This window comes from Necator americanus, chromosome V, assembly GCF_031761385.1.
Source record: "Necator americanus strain Aroian chromosome V, whole genome shotgun sequence".
NCBI lineage: Eukaryota > Metazoa > Nematoda > Chromadorea > Rhabditida > Ancylostomatidae > Necator > Necator americanus.
In genome coordinates this window covers 6,846,995-6,868,267 of record NC_087375.1, presented here as the reverse complement: position 1 = coordinate 6,868,267, position 21,273 = coordinate 6,846,995, and the positions used below count along the sequence as shown (strand labels likewise).

General features: G+C 37.5%; 4 protein-coding genes across 6 annotated transcripts in view; 2 read left to right on the top strand and 2 right to left on the bottom strand.

Moving 5' to 3' along the window:
- The window catches only part of RB195_013156 (uncharacterized protein), a gene marked incomplete at both ends in the record, with an annotated part of 10,364 nt that extends 2,060 nt beyond the window's left edge, over positions 1-8,304 (bottom strand). Inside the window, 12 exons of one of the 2 annotated variants that reach the window (XM_064202847.1) lie at positions 3,310-3,376; positions 3,477-3,566; positions 3,644-3,769; positions 3,830-3,908; positions 4,451-4,546; positions 4,595-4,689; positions 4,787-4,858; positions 5,799-5,862; positions 7,068-7,140; positions 7,261-7,374; positions 7,812-7,937; positions 8,242-8,304. In XM_064202847.1, coding sequence (XP_064058727.1) covers positions 3,310-3,376; positions 3,477-3,566; positions 3,644-3,769; positions 3,830-3,908; positions 4,451-4,546; positions 4,595-4,689; positions 4,787-4,858; positions 5,799-5,862; positions 7,068-7,140; positions 7,261-7,374; positions 7,812-7,937; positions 8,242-8,304 — 1,065 coding nt within the window. Of the gene's footprint in view, positions 1-3,309; positions 3,377-3,476; positions 3,567-3,643; positions 3,770-3,829; positions 3,909-4,450; positions 4,547-4,594; positions 4,690-4,786; positions 4,859-5,798; positions 5,863-7,067; positions 7,141-7,260; positions 7,375-7,811; positions 7,938-8,241 lie in introns of those variants that run through there. The other variant, XM_064202846.1, reaches the window with a different exon arrangement.
- Positions 8,305-8,981: 677 nt separating this feature from the next.
- RB195_013155 (uncharacterized protein) lies at positions 8,982-9,390 on the top strand (the record flags this gene model as incomplete). Its single annotated transcript, XM_064202845.1, has 2 exons — positions 8,982-9,164; positions 9,343-9,390. 2 exons carry the CDS (start codon positions 8,982-8,984, stop codon positions 9,388-9,390), a joined length of 231 nt encoding a protein of 76 aa, XP_064058726.1.
- Positions 9,391-9,774: 384 nt separating this feature from the next.
- Positions 9,775-16,389, top strand: RB195_013154 (uncharacterized protein; the record flags this gene model as incomplete). Its single annotated transcript, XM_064202844.1, has 2 exons — positions 9,775-9,919; positions 16,328-16,389. 2 exons carry the CDS (start codon positions 9,775-9,777, stop codon positions 16,387-16,389), a joined length of 207 nt encoding a protein of 68 aa, XP_064058725.1.
- A 185-nt stretch (positions 16,390-16,574) lies between these two features.
- RB195_013153 (uncharacterized protein) lies at positions 16,575-20,388 on the bottom strand (the record flags this gene model as incomplete). Of its 2 annotated transcripts, XM_064202842.1 has the most annotated exons (6): positions 16,575-16,701; positions 16,763-16,861; positions 17,924-18,065; positions 18,136-18,257; positions 19,818-19,930; positions 20,242-20,388. In XM_064202842.1, 6 exons carry the CDS (start codon positions 20,386-20,388, stop codon positions 16,575-16,577), a joined length of 750 nt encoding a protein of 249 aa, XP_064058723.1. The 2 variants fall into 2 exon arrangements, with proteins under 2 accessions (XP_064058723.1, XP_064058724.1); XM_064202843.1 differs by lacking the exon at positions 16,763-16,861.
- Between the last annotated feature and the right edge of the window lie 885 nt (positions 20,389-21,273).

Sequence of the window (21,273 nt, the reverse complement as noted above, 5' to 3'; positions counted from 1 at the left end):
TCGAAGTTGGAACTTAATTTACGGATACATTTTAGTTCTGCACAAGTAACACCAAAGCAGACTTTAGATGTCTTACCTGTTCTCAGATTGGTCACGTCGCACCCATGAGCCGAAGCACCTAAGTTTTCTTCTTCGGTACCCCTAGCCATTGCTCCCCAGGTTAGTTCCTACAAATCCATTTTCTTAGAAAGGCTACAACCAGCGGAGGCAAGAGAGTAAAGAGAGGCACTTCTCGTCAATTTGTTTAACTTGACGGAGAGAGTGACCATGAGCACAAACTGGGGAGGCTGTTTCTTATGCTGTGGTTTCCACAGTGAGCAGAAGTGTCCACAAGCAGGTAAAAAATGCGGGATATGTGAGTCCGGCAAGCAGGAAGATACATTGTTCTGCTTCACCAACGACGGTGCAGAAAACAAAATAGACGCGGCGATGTATGCACACTTATCTCGATCACTGCAGAGCGACCGCAGATATGGTGAGAAAGGATGCAAGGACATAGAACTACTCCTCTGCTATAGGTAGGTTTTTCCACAGATAATGTTGTTTCGCAAATTACGCATTTTTGCTGTTTACAATATGCATTTTTTCACAACCTACGTTCTTTCTCACAGTTCACACACTTCTTTCCAACTTAAATGCCCTTATATTTCTCATAGCTTACGTTTTTTTTCACAACTTTCGTGTTCTTTCTGAACTTTGAGTTTACCGTGTGTTGTTATTCTCCAACTCTACTTTGTGTCGCGTGCAGTAGCAGCACTACAAATGTATGTATCACAACTATCGATTTCACAGTTTATCTCTCCTCGCAAGTTCTCCGATTCCAGGAATCTTCGTGTTCCTCACGCTGCGAGGAGAAGCGATAAGAGATCGCTGCTACTTCCGTCTATTCAGGGTTCACACTTTTGTTCTCTTCTTGTGATATCAACTCGACCCTTGGAACTTTAGCGGTAGTGAGGCAAAGCTTCCCCCTCACAGAAACCAGTTTCTTCAGCGTATAAAACGCGCTCTTAGGCAAAATTTTTACTTTTGGTCCTCTCACACTGCTTCCGTTGTAGTAATGTTGACTTGCTGTTTACATCGAGTCTCTAACATACTACAAGTATGGTCAACCTTTATACCATTATTCACAATTCTTCCAAAAAGGAATGCACACATGCACACATCAACCCGATTTCAATCCACGCCAGTGAAGAATCCTAACCTTCATCCCGTAGCAGACACTCCCAATGTATATTATATATTACTCCTACTCCCACTGTATTACTACCATTGTATTACTTACCCTTGGACAGAACCAGCTGTCAGTCGCCAAAGTTTAGGCCCACTCGTAGTTTACGATTAACTCGTAGGTGCTGTAAATACTTGACTCCTAGATGAGGGCAAGTGTAAGTACACATCGGACCACACATCTCGTTGCTCGGGATGTCGCGACTTTGAAGCGACCTCTTTTTGTCTCACCTAAGGTCGCGAGACGCGTTCATGAGAAGGTCGTGCAGCAGTCTTCTATTGCGCTCGCCTCTTGTCCCATCAATTTTACCTCTATAAAGACGTAGTTTTGTGTTTTTTGCACTTTGACTTTAAATCATCGCCGTGTGGGCGTATAAAAGAGCGGATATGAGCAATCAAGTCACAACTCAAGTGCAACTCTGGAGCAGTGCAAACGGCCCAAGAAGAGCTGGAGGCAACCGATGTCACTGGGACTGCACAGCTGTTTGAAGCACACGCTCCCTGCTCAGGCTGTAGCCAGAACTCTAAGACCGGGGATTTATACTTGCAAGGCTCGTTGTGACTGACTGGCTAAGCCCCAGTTCAATTGTTGTATGCGTATGAGGAGACTATGAAGAGTATATATATATATATATATATATATATATATATATATATATATATATATAGTGTAGGCTGTATTGATGCGAGTAAGTAAGTATCAAATGAAGGTGGCTAAAAACAAGCACATACATAGTGCAACACTACATATACATACAGACATAAAAAAGATAAAGGATAAAGTTTCTGACTTAGTCAATCCGCTTGGGATGGGCCACCACGTTCACTTCATTCCAGAATCGTTTGAGGTTTACGAACGTGCGACTAACCCATACAATGACTTGCGAGAGCTAAGCGATGTGCCAAGTCAGTGTTCTTATCCTCTCATACAAATCTGGTACCAATTTCTCCAGAGAGATGAAGGGCTTGGTGGGCACTAGGACGGATTCAAACCTCCGATCGATCGTGCAGATAGCGGAACCTTTACCGCTACACTATACCATGAGTGTAGCCTACACATGTACACATGAACCCGAAGAGTCGCAGCTTGAAGTGACTGCACATATTGCAAAGGCCACACATGAAGCCTGACTTAGGAGAAAGTGAAGACTAGCAGGGGTGTAGCTTAAGGCCTCTTAAAGTAGTGTCTCCGCGTGGCAGTGTGTAAAGCATCCGTCCCCGATGCAAGCCTCACTGTCACCTCGTGCGGAAGTAACTCTAGTACCTACAGGCGCCATACGCTAGTTTGCTTGATTTCCAGTGTCAGTTCCTGCTAAGGACCCACACGTCAATATTTCTGATGGTAGTGGAGTTGGAAATCTTGCGCATGGGAAGACTTCTTCCATTTCGAAAATTTATGTATTTCAAATGTAATCAACCTAAATTACTGGGGTATTAGCAACAATTTTTCGAAAAATTGCTTACCGTTCGTTGTTTGATTTCATAATGAGGTTTTTGCGCTGCGTCTGTAAAAGAAGCTCTACTTTGTAACTGTCTCCAGGATTGTTTTCTGGATTTGAGATCTAGGAGGACTTTTGTAATACTCTTATGTCGTTTAAATGTAGTCAAACATAGCGGAATGTTACTGACATATGAGCGTTCATTCTGGCGACTTTAACGAGGGGAAAAATCATTCACAGTATCTTTTGAATGTTGAGCCCCTCTGCATTGTCCACTACAGTAAAGTCTCGTGAATTTTTTTACCTATGGTTTTCCCGAACTGGGATTTGCGATATTCAGCTGACGCGTGCAAATCTTTTCCTTTAGAAATTTCTTTTCCGAAACGACGAAGTGCTACATGCAAGAGAATCCTAAATTTCCAGTAAACCTATCATTAGTAAATGTCCTGCTTCTTTGCCCTCACTGTCCTCACTTTTAGTGATTATTTATAAACTACTGGCTAAGGTAAGGAGTCGTCTTTATTACTATGCTGTAGAGAGACCTCTGGAGTACTTTTTAGTGCAATTAATCACATAGCAATTTTTTTCCTGGTTTGGATATAAATTATTACAAAGTACAAATAATTCAATCTATTCTGTCCATTCATTTTCTAAACCACGGTCGAGCATGATAGGTTTTTCGTCGGTCGATCGTTTCTACACTGTTAAGCCTGTAAATAATTCATCGATTTTTTGTTAACAAAAAAAGAACAAAACTTCAAAAGAAGTCTAATAAGATGTCTAGTACGTCTATACCCGTAAGAAACTAACCTTTCTTTGAGATCATCATAGAATGGGTTGACATAATCAGTCATAAATTCAACAAATACATCTTTATAAAAAATATCGTTCATAGCGATCCTAGAATCCTTACTTTATTCTATTATGCCAAGTAGATGTGCTATAAAAGCACCAAAACATGAATATGGTGCCCTCACCTAAGTTGTGCAATGATTTTATCCATACGTGCTAAGTATTTCCTGTACGAATTCCCAATAGCATCAATAAAAAATGGATTACTAGCGTTGAGAGAGATGTGAGATCGTTGAAGATAGGCGGATTCTCTGTAAAGCATTTTTTTTTCGTAGGATCAGGACGTAAATAGCTTCGTTAACGGATTCTACCTGTTATGGATCCATGAAGCATTGTCATATTGTTGCTTGCAGAGGATAAGATCTCGAATTGAGTCTCGAACTTTGTAGCCTGTGCATATGGTGTATTTTTTATGAGATGTAATAATTTTTGAAATTCAACTGCAGGAGAGTTTTATTTCTGAGGATACTAATGTCCAGATCTCGAAGTGAGCTTAGAATTTTTAGTTTTTGAAAAAGTTGCACATTATAGGCAAATTCCATTTACATTACTTACATATTCATTTACATTACTTACATATTTACTGAAGTAGTTCGCTTTAACTAGCTTTGAACGATCATTAACTTATTGATTTCGTTTATTTATTGCTTGAGCATCGTGTGATTTGATCTACTCGTGTTTTATTCCTGAATTTGTTCACAGTCCTTATTTTACTATAAACAAGAAGTATTTAGTAGAAGACCAACAATTCTTTGATTCTACCTGCATTACTGTTCCCTTAATTCAATCCCTCAGTCTGTTGGTTTTATTTACGTACAAATTATTGTACCACTATGATTTTCTAAAGTTTTTTTAGAGTTAGTTTTTTTCATTTTTTAAAGTTTATTTATGATTTTATATCTAACGGAACTCTTAAAATTATACAACTCTACCTGGAAAACGGCATTTGTCTTCACCGGCGATTAATTGATTGATATCGGTATCAGATGGGCATTTAAAAGTTCGAAGAATGATCTCAGCATCCACATCTGGAGACATTTTAGTACACGCAATCCAGAATTATTTCAAAATCTTACCTGACAAGACAAAATTCTGGATTAATTTAATGTTTATTGCCAATGATGCCATTGAGACGGGAAGAAGTTCGCAAAATGAAGCGAAATGATCATACCTTAATTGTGGAAAAAAAGAGTATCGATTAGAGAAATTTTCTTGCAAATCCTAGAACTATATGAAAATAGTGATATCTAAATTTAAACACAGCTTACCGTTGCCATCCAGTAAGAATGAAACCATGAAAATCTGAAAAAAGATCTGCATGTTTGAGTGACTGCAAATACCTGAAAATTGTTTAGTTTTACATTGAAAAAAGCCGTAAGGAACTTTTAAAGGCATCACCCCACGAATCTGTGGTGGTGCAGATTTCAGGTGGAGTATTCGTATACGGGATGGGAGACTACGGAGAGGGAGGTGATTCCGTCCATTTCTTGCTAATTGCCGTAAAAAACGGCCCGGAAGATGCGGCGCCGCACAAGACTGGCGCGCTCCAATCGAACCCCTTGTACAAAATGGTGCGCCAAAACGAATGAAGCCGTATCTTCCGGGCCGTTTTTTACGGCAATTAGAAAGAAATGGACGGAATCACCCCCCTCTCCGTAGTCTCCTATCCTGTATACGAATACTCCACCTGAAATCTGCACCACCTCAGATTCGTGGGGTGATGTCTTTAAAGAATATCCTAGGATGTGTAATCGATGAGATTGCGAACCATAGAGATGGGAAGTAAAGGAAGGCCGAGTTAGTGGGAATAATTTCTGATAACCTTTTCCGCTTTCTTTTCAGCATCTATACATTTATTTATAGTATTTATATTGCATGTATTATAGTATTTATCACATTTATTAGTTTGTTATTATTTACAATTATTTGTCTTAGTACTTGTATTTATATATTTGTATTATATTTGTTTATATCATAGTTTTTATTGTCTTTTTGCTCCAGAATAATTCTCTTACTCACATATTTCAAACATATTCACTCTTTTATTAGTATTTATTATTGTGGGCTATCATTTATTATTATTTTTTATAGTGTTTATATTCGTAATTTATATTATATTATATATTCATTTATTTTTGTGGTTGTTACTGTCACTTCAGGATGACTCTCTTCATTATTTTCGCTTTTTTTTCGTCTCCATTATTCGTAGAAAAAAAACCAGGCTTCACAAATTTGATTCAAATGATGTTGGAAAAAATGATTCAGCTAAATGAAACTGACCACTGTTTGTTATTCTGAACATATGGCTTCATTCGATTCCAGAATCTGTTTGGTCCATCGGCACCTGATAAAGAGAAAAGAAAATATAGGAAACAGAAGGAAAAAATGTTAGTTCTAATATATGTTCTAAGAAGACTAGAAAGTATATATTCCTCTTGATCTTCAAATCTTATCTAAGTGGTAAAAAACTTTTTTTAAGCTTTTTTTTATACTTTAGGGTTCTTTCTCTTCTATATAGTGCATTACAGATTGGGAGGAGGGGGTGTAAGAGTCATTTTCTTTTATTTTCCTAATCTTTAAAATCTTTATAAATTTTGGGGCCGATTGGGGACTCCTATTTTTTTAGTCCTTTATAATTCTTTGGGGTGACCTGCATGCAACCGATCTTAGTCCTCTCTTCTTGGCAGACGCACAAAGTACAGTCCTTTCCGAAAATACCCTTTACTATCGTACTATTTGTAAAGTTGAATAAATAAGGCATTGAAAGTGCATTTGTGGAGAGATTTCTTCGGAAGATTTCTGTTGTCCTGAAGAATTTTCGCGAAAAGGTCATTTGTTTGATGTAAACACTAGAAATTAGACACGTAGCATACATACATAGATGTACCCGTGGTGCTCTCAACCTCTTTTCCTCACAAGAAAAAAAAATTTAGACTTTTGTTCCTGGGCTCCAATTCAGTATTTTTGTCCTTGGGTGGATAAATACGATGAAAACGAAACCATCCACGACTTCTTTTTCCAATCATGCTATATAATATTATTTGGTTTCGGTGCAACGACAATTCGTTGCGGGACCTAGTCGTTACAGGAAAATTTTTAGTGCTGCTAAAATGAGTGGAAACGCTGCGTTATGTGTTTGTCTGCCTACAAATTCTTATTAGATAGCAATATATCCATCCAAGGTACATTTTTTCGCTAAGATACTTTTTTCCAAGTGAAAGAATATTACTGGATTCGAGCTCTGAACCGTCTTCTTGTTGCTTTTTTTTTTGGTGAAATCCATGTTTTTTTTTCTTTTTCCCTCCTTTTTATTCTTTTAATTTTACCATTCATGATTATTTTTATTGGAGTTCCAATTATTACTAGTTCTTATTATTCCTATCTTATCTTATTTTTTCTATTCTTAAATATTCCATTTGTCAAATATTGCAATGGGTACCATACGGTTAGCATCCGAGTTCAAATAAGCCATTCATGGATCAGATCAGCTTTTAGAACCCACTTCATATGAATCACCCCCTAAAACATCATTTTAACCATAGAACTCACCTTTAAAAGCACTTCCTCCCCATACTGCAGGAAATGATGAGGCAAGTTTTTCCCACATGCTAGTGGGAAGATCCTGAAAATGAAAACGAATGAAATAATTGCCAAAAAAAATCGTGGACATCGTATTAATGCATCCAGGAAGGATAAACCACATCAAACCTCTAGAAATTCCTTATAAAGTACCTAGAATAACCTTATCCAACTCGGCTGTATATTTCCATACAACAGGTGTAACCAATCGATTCAGTTCATATTCCTTGATCAAATCTGGATCGGTATTTTTGAGTTCATCGTACCACATAAGCACCTGAATAATGAAACTTCTCATTCTGTTTTTTTTCCATTCTTAAAATATTCTAACATAAAAAATAATGGGAAACAAATAATAAATTCCACTCCGAAACATTCTTTTTAAGAAATATGCCCATTAAACCAATCATACATTGACAGCGGCGGATTCATGAGAAAAGGCCGCCACATCCATGAGAATAGCTAGAAAAATCCTCCGGAAAAATTCCTGGATTCGGCAAAATCTTGTTTTTGTCACGTTTCCAACTTTTATTTCACTCATATTTTCCAACCATTTAATTTTTTGGTCATTTAGAATTATTTTTCAGAGCTCATCCGTGTTACTTTAGGCGCTCTTTTTTTATCTGACTACCCTCTGAAGAAAATTTTTGCCAACGTCACCATCCGTAAATATCATAGGTCCAATCATTTGCTCCTTTCGAAGTTGAAACGTACTTTTGTCTTACGATACTGCTTCGTGATATTGTTAGCGATAGTCCTGATATGATCAAAAACAAGTCGTTTAGTGTCGTTGCCGTATTTAACCGGTAGAAGTTTTCGATCCGCATCGCACTGTCCCATCTGAACGTTTAGTTTTTGTAGTTGCACCAAGAAAAAAAAGAAGGAAACGGTATAGTCGAGTCAAAACGATCTGAAAGCTGCTACAGTTCCATAAACCGCTCAAACCAGTGCAGTTAACCGTTACGATCGAGGCGGGACCTTCGCTTCATCCATTCATTGCTGGAGTCCAAATGGAGCCAGCGACGGTCCCACCTTGATCTCAGCCGCTGGCTCAATCGCGCCGCTTCGAGCGCAGCCGCTTACGCAATTGCACCAATGTTCAGGTCGTTTTAACCCCATTATATACTTAAATACATGAAAGTACCTGAAATACTTCATCAGCTCCAATATGAATATATGGGACGTGTATCTTTGAATGTAACGCCATCACCTGCATAAGAATTTATTTTAAAAGGAAAGATAGTAATCGTCTGATATCTCGTGCAAAAAGCGCATAGTTATTACAGTAATCTCGAAAGGATTTTTAAGAGTAAGAGAAGTTCAAGGTTAAGCGTTAATTGTCTTCCTTTAGCAAAATCTTCAATCTTGCAACGAACCTAGGGGATCGTGAACATAAATGTTTAGTATTGCAAGTGGAATAATACACGTTATCAGGGATAATAGATACTTTTTGCTGAATACTGGATCATTCTATGAGTGATAAGGTTTGAGAAAATCCTATTTACTTTTTAAAATTTGCGCTAAACAAAAAAAAACTGAAATATTTCCTCTCTTACAAAGTTAGTGTTAGGCTAAAAATACAGAAATTTTTAGTGTGATTGATTGGTTTTGGTAAATTTGACTCGGTAAAATTTCATGTTTTTTTTTACTATTTCTACGTAATTCCTTGTGGATCCTAGTCTTGGTCTATCAATGCTCAAACCTAAGGCTATGTATGTGTGTAGCAATAACGTCATGGAATTGATGATCGAATCCTGAAGCGCAATGGCTAACAAGTCGTAAAATAAACTGCAACTGCAAGTTCAAAATTACTTCATTTTATTACTTTACCCTATTTTTATTTGTTTACTTCATTTTATTCTATTTTTGTGAAAATATAGATAAATGTTAGAAAAACCCGCTTTATACCTGGTTTACGGAGTCGAGAATGAGCTCCAGTGCTTGTTCGTCACCGATACATGCAGTCTAAAAATCCTCTGCGTTAAAGCTGCAAAAAAAGTGAAATTTCTCAAAATTTTGGCTTTGGGCGGAGCTTATATGCTTCTAACGTGGAGGATCGAAGAAAACGTGAATGAATCGTGAGCGCACTGGTTTATTGATTGCCGTGGGAAGATCGGAACAGAATATAAATCTATTGTTTTCGGTACTGTTTTCTAAGACGGTAGTGATAGAATTGATAGTAGGATAGTTATACCATAGGATAAGTGTCGTTTTCACGAAAATGCGCAAACTCCTTTGTTTTCAGGATCCATTCGAGATGTCCAATGGTTTGTACGAGTGGAATCACACTTAACCCCAGAGATTCAGCACTAAAACAGTAGTTACTGTTATGGAATCATCAAATGGTTAGCTCAGCCTACTGTTGTAAAATATCCAAAGCATCATTGTACACGTATGCATTGCCGTTTTTAATTTTCCCCAGGGGACCATCATACGGAAACATGTCCTAAAAATACAGTACGTTTTCAAGGAATAACAAGTGGCGAAAAAAAAAACGATAAGAGATCTGGAGTTGACGGGGACAAATCACCTCCCATTCAATAAGTACTCCATCTGCACCCAATTCAGCAAGAATTGTTAACAACTGCTTGAAGTATCCTGGTCGTGGTGGGGCTCCTAAATTTTTTTTTGTTAAGGAAAATAAGTCGATATTTCGTGGAACTTTTTCTTCCAGTTAATGAATAGGCCTATAGTCGATGGTACATATGTCTACTCTGATGACCGTGACGCGTCTGCAGCAATTCGCACATTTTCTCGTCCAGCATTTACTTCTTGTGGCTTCTACTCTCACAGAATTGAAGGCACGTGGTCATTTGCGATACGTAAGTGCGGCATCTACCCAGCATGGTTTTTTTTATAGCTAATATTATTATTTTTTTATTTTTATTTTTATTTACTATAGTTTTATTTTTAATTATAATTTCTCATTTCTGAAAATGCAGAACCACATCACATAATTGACGAAAACTGGTTTTAGAAAACGTTAAACGTTAAGAACAATGTACAATGTTAATTTTTTTGATTGAGATAACATTCTGATGATTTTAGGGGAGAAAAATAACAATAATAAAATCTAAAAGGCGCTGGATTTGAGAATTTTTCTTTTCTTTTGCCTAATATTAAACTGTGATCTAGAAAATACGTATTTCATATATAATCCACCTAAAATACAAATTTATTCAACAAATATTATTTCAAGCTGTACCTACCCTTTAAATCCAAATGTACAATTACTTCACGATGTGCTGGTTGGCATTGAACCTGCAAAAGAAACACAAATTTCAAAAAAAAGTTTAAATTGTTGTTTTAAGCATAGATTTTGCAGTAAAAACTTAGAAAATCCCTTCCATTAAATAAATCAGTTTGAGGTAATGAAACATAGTGTCTACTTCCCAAAGTGTTAAATTTTGGATTTGTGCCAAAAACATTTTTGTGCGCAGAAGTTTAGTGCAATATCAAGACCCCGTCTGTAAATCAAATTTTTGAAAAGTTCTGAGAAAAAAACTTTTGTCATTTTTAATAAATTTTTTGATTTTCCATCAAATTCGAAGAATCTAATTTTTCGACCCCTTTGGCTCGAGGATTTTTGCCGTCCTTTCGTTACTTCTATACCTTACTATTATCCTTATTTTCTGAACTTACTTCGACTCAAAACTAGTAGAGAAGAAGAGAGAAAATATGGGGGAAAAAAGGAAAATTTGATAAGAAAATTTGACTAGCAGTATTGATTAGCGAAGTAATAAAATAGAATGAAGAAATGAATGAGCAAAGAGAAAATATACGCGGAAAAAAAAGAAAAACAGCGCTTTTAATTGTGCGTTACTTTTTCACAAATAGAAGTTTTAACTTACCATAATAAAAATGATGTTAAGAACGTAGAAAACGACAGGAATCACGCATGTCATCATTCAAGTTGAGTTGAGCGGTAACTGAAAAACATTCGAAAGAAATCTTTTGTCGACGATGTGAGAGCGGCCGCCATTCAAACTTTCTCTCTTTCTCCTTCACTTTTGTTCTTGTCATACGAGAACAAATGTGTGTGTGTCTGTGTGTGTGATGGTGATTTCCGACCAGTCAACACTTATATTAGCTTTGTCCTCAACTTTTTGTCTCGTTATCGATTTTATTCCACAAATTAGATCATCAGAATCAACATTTCAAAGACTTTGCTTTCTTCAGTTGAGCCGAACACGAGATTGTTATAATAGCAAATACTGAAACATACTAACTTTACTTAAATTTGACATTTGAAACACATTATTAACACATTTCACATTCCTAGGTTTTTTTTGTGAAAGTCGCACATGGAGATTTCAAAGACTGTTTGTGTGTATAAAAGTGTATTTGGTCCAATTTTGTGATAATTAATTCCGTTAATTCTTTTGTTTTTTTTTGTTTCTTTCGATTTTTTTATTTTCGCAATCAAGTTTTGAAATAAATTTCGAAAATATAGCGAATTTGATTTTCTATGAAATGATTGATTGAAATTACTGATCGCTTCACCAAGACAGAAAAATATTGTTAATTATCAAAATTCATAGGAAATAATTTTATTGGATACGAACCTCAAAAGAAATTAAAGGAACGTTGTGTTTTAAATCTTCAACTTATATTAAATTTTGACATGTAAAACGAGGATTTTTTTCTTTTGTTTTTCTCTATTTTTCTCTGTCGTATTGTCGGTTGTCGTATCCTCCTTTCCTCATTCTTTTTTTTTTAGAAAAGAGGGTAAATCTGCTTGAGGCAAGATTTTCTTTCCTGACGAAACATTCAGATGCATCGAGTAAATTCTACCCAATTTCGCACTGGAAAAAAATCGCTTTTTAGCAACTGTTTCACCTTGATTTGAACAGCTTTTCTTGTGGGACAGTATGCATTATTGATTGAAAGTTGAACAGCTGTTATAGTACATCAGATATGACCTTATTAATCTGCTTTTCTAGGAATATTTAAAAGAAAGAGTCGATAAGAAAAACCATTGGGAATGAAAAATTAGTACAACTTACAACGTCCAAGCTTATAAAAATCCAGAAATAATTATCCTTCGGAGGCTGTTGTTGAGCGGAAGCACTTGTGCCTTGTGTGTCTGCAAGAGTTGAGAGGGGCTAGAATTTTAGGAAATAGGAAAGCTTTTTTTCGAAAAAAAAATCCATAAGACAACCAGTGCGGCGGATATGCGATATGCAAAACAATCTATGTTCCAAGAGACAGCAACTCACAACTGACACCATGTAAAAAACGATGCTTGATCAGAAAATCGAATATACTGGCTCCATAACCTCAAAGCTTAGCACTCAAAGCTTGCAAGGTGATCGTTTCTAATTTCTCCAGCTTTAATTAAACAATCGTCTATAAAATTTTGTGGATTTGACTTCAAAATCCAGTTTACAGTGAAGACGTTGGGCTTTATGTGCGTTTCTACTGTCCTACATCACGAGTTTAAGAGTTATTTGTGACGTCATCAAAGGTAATAACACACAGAGATTATTTTGTTATTTTGAGCGCATAAACTGCAGGAAAAAAAACTCGAAAGGAGATCAAAGATACATTTCATCGCATCCCTTTGGAAACAAATATTGAGGAGGGATGAAGGGAAAAGAAACAAACGAAAATAATGAATTGAAAATAAAATAAAAAATAATAACGATAGGAAAATAGTGAGAATATTCTCCAAGTCCTCTCTTCTTGAAACCTCGGCATTTGATAGCGTATTTATGTTTTCTTGTTATGCCAACGAGGTTTAGGCGAAACTTTTTTATTGGCCTGACGTTTCGACAAACTCGTCTTTTTTGAAAGGCCAGTTTCATCGACTAGCGGGGTTGGTAAACCACCGCGTTCTTAAAGATTGTCCCCAAGGCGAATTCGCAAAAGACGAGTTTTCCGAAACGTCAGGCCAATAAAAAAGTTTTACCCAAACCTCGTTGGCATAACAAGAAAACATAAAGTGAGAATATTATTAGTAACAGTAATAGTAATAGTGATAAAAATAATAAAAATGCTGAGCACTTAAATAGCATGTGCTGTAAGTAGCCTATTCTTATTCCAAAGAAATTGGGAGAATAAATTTTTCAAGCTCACATGCTCTGTTTAAAAGCTAATCAAACCTTTATGCAGAACTCAACTATACGTGTAAAAATTGAACCTTCCGGCGCGCTATTTTCTATAACGAGTTCGATTGGAGCGCGCCAGCCGTGTGCATACGCCGCATCTTCCGGACTGTTTTTTTGCGGCAATTAGGAAGAAATAGACGGATTCACCCTTCTCTCCATAATCTACGACTCCGTATAGGCATAGCCCACCTGAAACCCGCACCACCCCAAATTCGTGGAGTGATGCCTTTGAAGGCAATGCTTTACCGAAGCGAAATTCGCCAGTACATCCGTTTCAAATATGCATGTAGTTTGCTTATGTAAGAAATCATCACAGAAGAAAAAATTCCACATTCATATTCACCAAATTTCAACAAATTAGTTAAGTTATTTAATTGAGATGCGACCTCTTTTGCGTCAAAATGCGAAAAATGAACATAAAAATTATTAGTTCCTGGATAACATCACCGCATGTGTATAAATACACATACAACAAATATGTATCTTTAGATTTGCGTATCATTCATGGGAATTGTGAGTCTAGCACGTTAAAAGACGAGAAAAAAAAGGATTCCTGAAGAAGACTACATATCTCAAATTATACCTAGACAGAAGAAAATAAAAAAAAATATTAAGAATAAGAAAAATAGGAGTAAAATAAGAAAAAAAAGTTGGGCTATTTGACTGTATTACTGTAAATGGGTCAATAATTTCTCTCTATATCCTATAAGATTCTTCTACTACGTAATCATAGCATGTCATGTGCGTTTATCCGTGTCCAAATAACATTATCCGTAGTATGTACATTTAAATTACTTATATAGAACATTGTATCGCAGCATGCTGTCAATTGACGTTTTTTTTTACTACTTATTATTATTTATTTATTTTTATTATCTATAAAAGGATCAAATAAGTAGGACAAAATGCTAGAAAAGGATGTAAATGAAAGATTCAAACAAGTTTGCAAAAATGATTAAGGATGGGGTTCCTTTATTTGTTTACGAGAAATGAGAAAATCCGTGGAAAGCATTCACTGCTTTGCAAATTCTACACCTTCTTAGAAATAGAAGAAAAAAGGAGCAGAAAAGACAGCATGCTGTCGATTTACGGTATTTTTTTTACTATTTATTATTATTTATTTGTTTTTATTATCTACGCCCTGTTATTTCTTTAATCGCTATAGCAAATAATAATAACAATGTGAAGACAGCAGCTTTAATTAATTCTATCGTAGCGTTTCGCTCCTAAGAGTTTTGTAAGTAAAAAGTAGGATTATCCAAATTGTTACACACAAAAATACCAGAATATATTTGACCTAAGTGTGATTAGTGAGTCCAGTCGTAAAATTCAAATGTTGTAGGAAGAGAAAATGACTTTAATTAGTCTTACTGTAACGTTTTCTACTGTTAAAAAGTTCAAGAATGCCATGGATTAATGAAAATATCAGCTACGAAAAAAAAACTTCCTTAATCGGAAAATGCTGTTGTAGTTCACTTGGAATCTTATAGAAAACAGGAAAACTGTCATCCGTAAACGATGCCGTCAAGGTGGGATCGTGGTGAACGTGACAGACAGACAGTTTGAGTTGTCGAAAGTTGTCGCAAGTGTTTATGTTACATCGGGGGAACGAGGTGGGAGGGGGGAATTCTTCGATGAAAATGGCAATGGCGATGGCACGGCAGCAGCACTTCGGTCTCGTTGTTGTTAACCAGTCCTCGCATTCTCCTACGACTCACTAAATGTGCAGTTCTGTTGTTTTTTTGCCGGCTCATGTGATAAATTTGATGCGGTCCGCGCAAGCGAAAAAAAAAGACGCGCTCTCGTGCGCGCTCTTTCCCCGTTCTTCACATGAAAACAAAGCACGATATACTCGGCACGAAACGAAAACAATACTTCCAGTTTAGGAATAAGAACGAAAACATCGTGATGGGACCTTCTCACGATAGTTTACACGAGAAAACTCACGGTGGAAAGGGCTATGCTCTTATCATTGGCGTTAACTGACTGTCATCTCCGTGTCCCACCCGGCTGTCATTAATGAGCAACACAAAAATTGTCGGTAACACTGAACGCACGACAAAACAAACGTGATGGCGTGACCGAATTGACGAAGTAGCGGGAACGGCAAGGTTACATGGTCATGGGATCAATGTTTCGATTCTTTAATTGGAGATTTCTTGTCGTCTGTAGAGTGTAGGAATAAAAAGATGTATGTAGAGGCAATAAATGAGATTGAAACAAAGACAATTTCTTAGATTTGTTCTAACTCGTAGCCCTTACTTATTTATGGGGACCAGTTCTCGCAGGAGTGTTAATATTTTGACTTAAAAAGAAAGTATTCCAGCACAGCTATAACCTGTGTTACTCATTTCGATTATTTCACTAGTCAATCTCATGATATGAATGAATTTTCAGGTCTCGAAGCTACGTGACCAGCTTCGGGATCTGAAATTTAAACCTGTGCTTCATAACAATCTAGATTAGCGGGGATCAGTTCTCGCAGAGTGAAAGTGTTATCATTTTGGCCAAATCCTAGCACACCATCTTAGCACAGCTGTAGTACAACAGAATAAAAAGCTCGATTTCACACATGATTTAGTAAATCACGGGACACTGCAAGAAATGGCACTCATCCAATTTTTTTCCTAAGAACATTTCAAATGTACCTCGTAGTAGAAATAACGAAACAAGCAATTCCTGATAAAAATTCCAAATTTATTGATGACGTAAAAGATAGAGAACTCATTTTTCTAGTAATGTATTTGTGTTCGAGGATCAGTTCTCGCTACTTCTCATAAACATCATCAGCAGAGTTTTTCAATTACTTTTTCCAAAAATTTTATGCGGTAAACTAAAACGACAAAATATTCAATGATATAAATAAATAAATAAATAAAATATAAATATATAATAAATACAAATGAACTAACATAATATAATAATTGTTTTTGCAACTGCGCAATATGTGTTTCTGGTGTTTTCACGGGGGCGCAACTATTTCTGATTTTTTTCCATCGTGTTAGTGTTTCCAATATATCTACATCACTTCTTCTGTGATTTCTTCTTGGAATTCTGGATCACTGTATCGAATTTTATTCACGTTCTATATTCGTTGTTTTATCTTTTTATTTTATTTAGGACAAATCAGAGGTGACGCTGAGCTTGTTGCCATCCAGGATCTTCTCCAAATCAGCGTTTGAATCCACTTCTTCGTTTTTTCGTCTTTGCAGATAGGAACGAGAACGTTGCTTATTACGGTAGGTCCAATGAAAGTTATGTTTTCCCTTGTTTGTTGCCATTTTCATATGAGTAAATGAGTACACAGCTCTCTGCTAACATCGTAACTCTTTATTATACAATAAGTGATCGATTCGTATGACTACTACTATGTGATTTGTTTATAGTAGGCGCTGAAACCCTTATCATTCATGGTGTAATCCGAGTAAAACGTCAGGAACATGCTTTGTTGTGTAGAGTAGAACGTGCTGTTCACCAAAGCATTACCGGAGAGACTGAAAAGCAAAAATTTGACTGGGATTTTTCCAGAAAAACGCTGAGATTGTTAGGACTTACATGGCCAGCTTAGGATAGCTAGCATTCGGTCCGTCGTAGATTTCGACTTTGTCACAACATGCTTCGGTGGAGAATGCCACAAACGTCAACATCACTCTGCTTAGAAATGGGTCCCCGTTAAAAATCACAGATAAACAGACACAAAAAACAAATTATGTAAGCGGATTTACAGAAAGCAATGTTTCGCAGAAGTAGAAATGTATGGAAAAAATTTGTAGGAAATTATATGTAGGGTGGGTGGGTGACTGGATGATCAAATGAATGACCAAACAGAAATGGATTGAGAAAAATGTATAAAAGTCCTTTAGGTAGCATTTTGGGATAAAAAGAGGGCAAGATCGCTTTAAAGGGATGTAGAGCATGAGTATGAAGGTGTTCATAGTCAGATTCTTCTAATCGTCATCTCCTCGAAAATGGCGTGGGAAAATTTATAACGCGTCCCGTCCGTACGTCGTCACCGTACTGTTTTTTTTGGGACGATTAGCAGGAATTGATCGCAAACACACTCACATTCCTAATCTGCATCCAGAACCCTATGTTGTCTATGAGAGATTCAAAATTTCCAATTTCTCGATATGTAGCCTTCGCCACTCGTCAGAAAAACCAATAAAATTTTCAACAAAGGGTATATCTTCTTGAAAGAGCGAAGGTACTGATTAACTCTAGGATGTTAAACTAAAAAAAAGCCAGACAGTTTGTCTAAGGTAACATACCATGAAATTGACCATAATTTCCCTACAAGGCACCTAGCAACGTGTTACGTATAAAGGGGAGGCGCCGCATCTACGAGCGGACCGACAACCACTAGGCTGCTTACGCTGTATGCGTTCTCGCTGGTAGATACGGCGCGTGTGCTTGCTATCACATGCGTGACACGTGGCCGAGTGCTTCGTAGGGAAATTTGATCGACAAGGCCGTTTCCCACGCTGTTTTTAGGATTAATTTAGGAACTTTAAGAGGAAATTAAGGAGAATTGAGTTTGATTGGCCTCATAATCCTGATCTATTAGTGGTATGTTGCCTTTAAGAAGACATAATCAGGAGTCAAGATCCAGATGGCCCAACATCTGCTGTAATCTCTGCCCGTTGGTGTTCTGTCTGTCTGTTTTCCGCTCCTATTACCAACTATGCATGTTTCCTGGATCATTAAACTAACACTAACCTCCCTTTCGGCATCGCCATCAAATAATCGCAAGTAATATCATTCGGATATGAAGATGGCCATTCGGGAGAAGTAACGAATCCCATTCCCGATGTAACTAATCCAGATTGACAAGTGTTCGGCGCTTCATACTCCGTATTCGCTGAAATTACTCAGATTTCCCTTCAAGTAGGTAAAAAAATCGAGAAAATTACTCAGAAAACGGAATTTACCTAGTACCATCTCGTAGTGGATTGCAAATCCTCGATCTTGACCTGTGATGTCAGTGCTGAACAGTAACATCATGACGGGTCCCGTAGAGCTGAAAACTTGTCCCGTCGCATCACCAGATACACTGAAAAGCGGTTAGAATTATTCTATATTATTGATATTGTAAGATGACTTTAATTATGTTATTTTTCTAAAAATTTTGTCAGCAGACATAATTTGGTTCGATAGGATTTATTCAGATTCTATGATTCCTACTTCATCACTAAACTTTTGTGGCCGTAGTTCCCCATAAAAGGAAGGACAATTGACCTTTCAAAATCGTAGGTGTCTCGAAATATTTATAGAATTTTTACCAGCGATTTCTCTGCGGAAATCTTTAGAAGCATCAATGTTTGCATTAAAATTTGGTTTTTGAACACATTTTTTCAATTCTTTTGAAGGCAGTTTATCATGAATCTGAAGTGGTGAGGGAATCCGCGGGAAAAGCTAGAGATGTGGTTGTAGATTTCAGGATCAATGGTGGCTCCGCTCACCTTTCACTAATCGTCCTAAAAAATGGCGTGGGAACCCTTTTGAAGGAACGAGGAGCCTACGAGGAACGTTAGAACGCTCCGCCTTGTATACGTTCTGGTCTCCTCAGCAACCTATTCGTAGGTTTTCACTTGAATAGGTAGTCGAGGAGAACTCACTGGCTTTCGGCCGCTGCGCAGCTGGATGCGACAGTGGTACAAGTGTGGAGCGTAGCAAGTGAAATCGTCGTGAAAACGGAGTCTTTCACGCTGTTTTTGTTTTACTACGATTTCAGGGTCTCTCTCCCCCTCCCCCCCCCCCCTTGATCCTGCAATTTACGACCCCATACAGGGATTTCCCATCGGAAATCCACGTCAGATTCGTGGGGTGATCCCTTTAATGAAACCTTTGTAGTCAGGAAAATGTTGAGGTTGTTAATCATATGTTCACAATGATCTCCAAATTTATTTAATTTTAGTTATAAATGAAAAAATTGGCTTGGGCGTTGGCTGCTGCCTTAGACATCAAAAACTGGATGTCAGATATCCACTCGAAGCCAAAACCAGTGTTCTAGCCTTCTTTCTAGCGTTAAAGGCAGCGTAGCACGTAAATGACAATATTGCGATCTCTCCAAGGTATTTTGAGGGGCGCAAGTTAGGATATGAGCGTAATCACGCACAGTACCCACTAACTATCCAGAAAACTAGGATGAGAAACGGTCTTGTCAGTCGAATTTCCCCTACGAGACACCTAGCAACGTACCACGTCTGCAAGCGAACGTAAAAGCAGTAGGTTGCTGACCGTGTCTCTCGCACTCGCTGGCATTGGCAGATGTAGCGTGTATACTTGCGCTTGCATACGTGACACGTTGTTAGGTGCCTCGTAGGAGAATTTGATCGACGTCGTTTTTCCAGGGCGATCGGGATGAATCGAGCACGGTGGCTTTCATATTCGTGAACTACACCGCATAACCCTATCCATTACTCGTATTCATATCTATTCGATCCTAACATCTTCAATCTCGCGGTATGCTGCCTTTAATAACCTATTTTGTCCTCAATAAGAAAAAAGAGGAAAAACAAGGGGAAAGCAGAAGCAAGAATAGAATTGTGACAATTCCCTAACTCTAACACAGAAAATCGTTAGAAATCCTTGAAAAGACGTAAAAACTAACTTTGCGATTGTAGACTGTGTAGTATCCACACCGTTCCACATATACAGCTTATCGCAGCATGCTTCCGTTTCAAAATCGTACAATGTCAATCGAATATAATAACCTTGATCCACCTGCAAAAAAAAATGACAAAATTATGATTTATTTCTGCTCAGACCGAAAATTTTCCGATAAGCTCCAATGTTTTGTGTCCCCCGGCTTATCACAGAGCGAAGAATTTACGATCTGTTCCCCGAGAAATCAGTAGTGATGACGAAATCCTATTCCCGGTTCGCAAAAATCAGAAGCACTCAGGATTTTGCTCTTTATTTAGCAAAACAATCTTTAATTTATTATGAATTTGAAAGAATTGAAAGAAATTTTTAGATATCCTAGAATCCAGAACGGCGAGGAAGAATGACAAATGTTAGGTACACTGACTTACCGTAATAACATAGTACTGATTCAGCTGATTTCCATAATCACCAGGGTATCCAGGCGAATAGATGATACCTTGTGCACCTGAGAATGAGATGTTTTCCAGGGACACTGCCGTTCCAGCAATTAGCAGCACGAAGGCTAGTACCAGCATTGCTGATTTCTTCAGTTATGGAACTCTCTTGAAACTTGTTCCTCGAAAAATTATCAAATGGTTCGGCTGTACCTGAACTGAGTTAAATATGCCCAAATGACCCTTCCGTAGGATTTTTTCCATATGAAAAAAAGACAAGGAGGTATTTTATAAGAATTATCACACATGCAAAAAACCATTAACCTTATTGATTGGACACGCCCCCTCTAAATTATGTGGGGGGGCCGACCAATGGAATGTTCAGAAAAATAGGGGGAGGGGAGTTAAAGGCAGCGTACCATTAAATTTTCGATGTGTGGATCCCTCGTGGACAATATAAAGTTCGAGTGTGGAAGACGAGCATGAACGTGGCCACGCTCAATCCCCTTTAATCTTCTTGAAAAGCGGCGTGAGAAAAGGGATTATTTCCTACGAGGCACGTTAGAACGTGCCACATTTGTGCACCTTCCGATTAACTCAGCAGAAAATTCATTGGTTTTACTCGAGTAGGTTGCTGAGGAGACCTTATTGATCTTCGATCGCTCGCTAGTGAATGCTCGTAGACGTGGCGCGTTCTGACGTATCTCGTAGGAAATAAAGCGATTCCCACGCCGTTTTTCGATACGATTGTGGCAAATTGAGCATGTTCGCTCTCACACTCGAAATCTACACTTCGAACTCCATATTGTCCACAAAAGAGCCATACATCAGAAATTTCATGATACGTTTTCTTTCATTGGTTGTGAATACGCAGTGTGGAATATCGAATGACTTGTAGGCACTGTAGGTATGACAGAATACATTGTAAATTATAAGAGTAAGGAAGTGAAAGGTTGCGTATGGCAGAGAAAAACACGAAAAAGAGAGAGGGGAAGTTCAGGAGTTCAATAACCATGCAAATCTCAT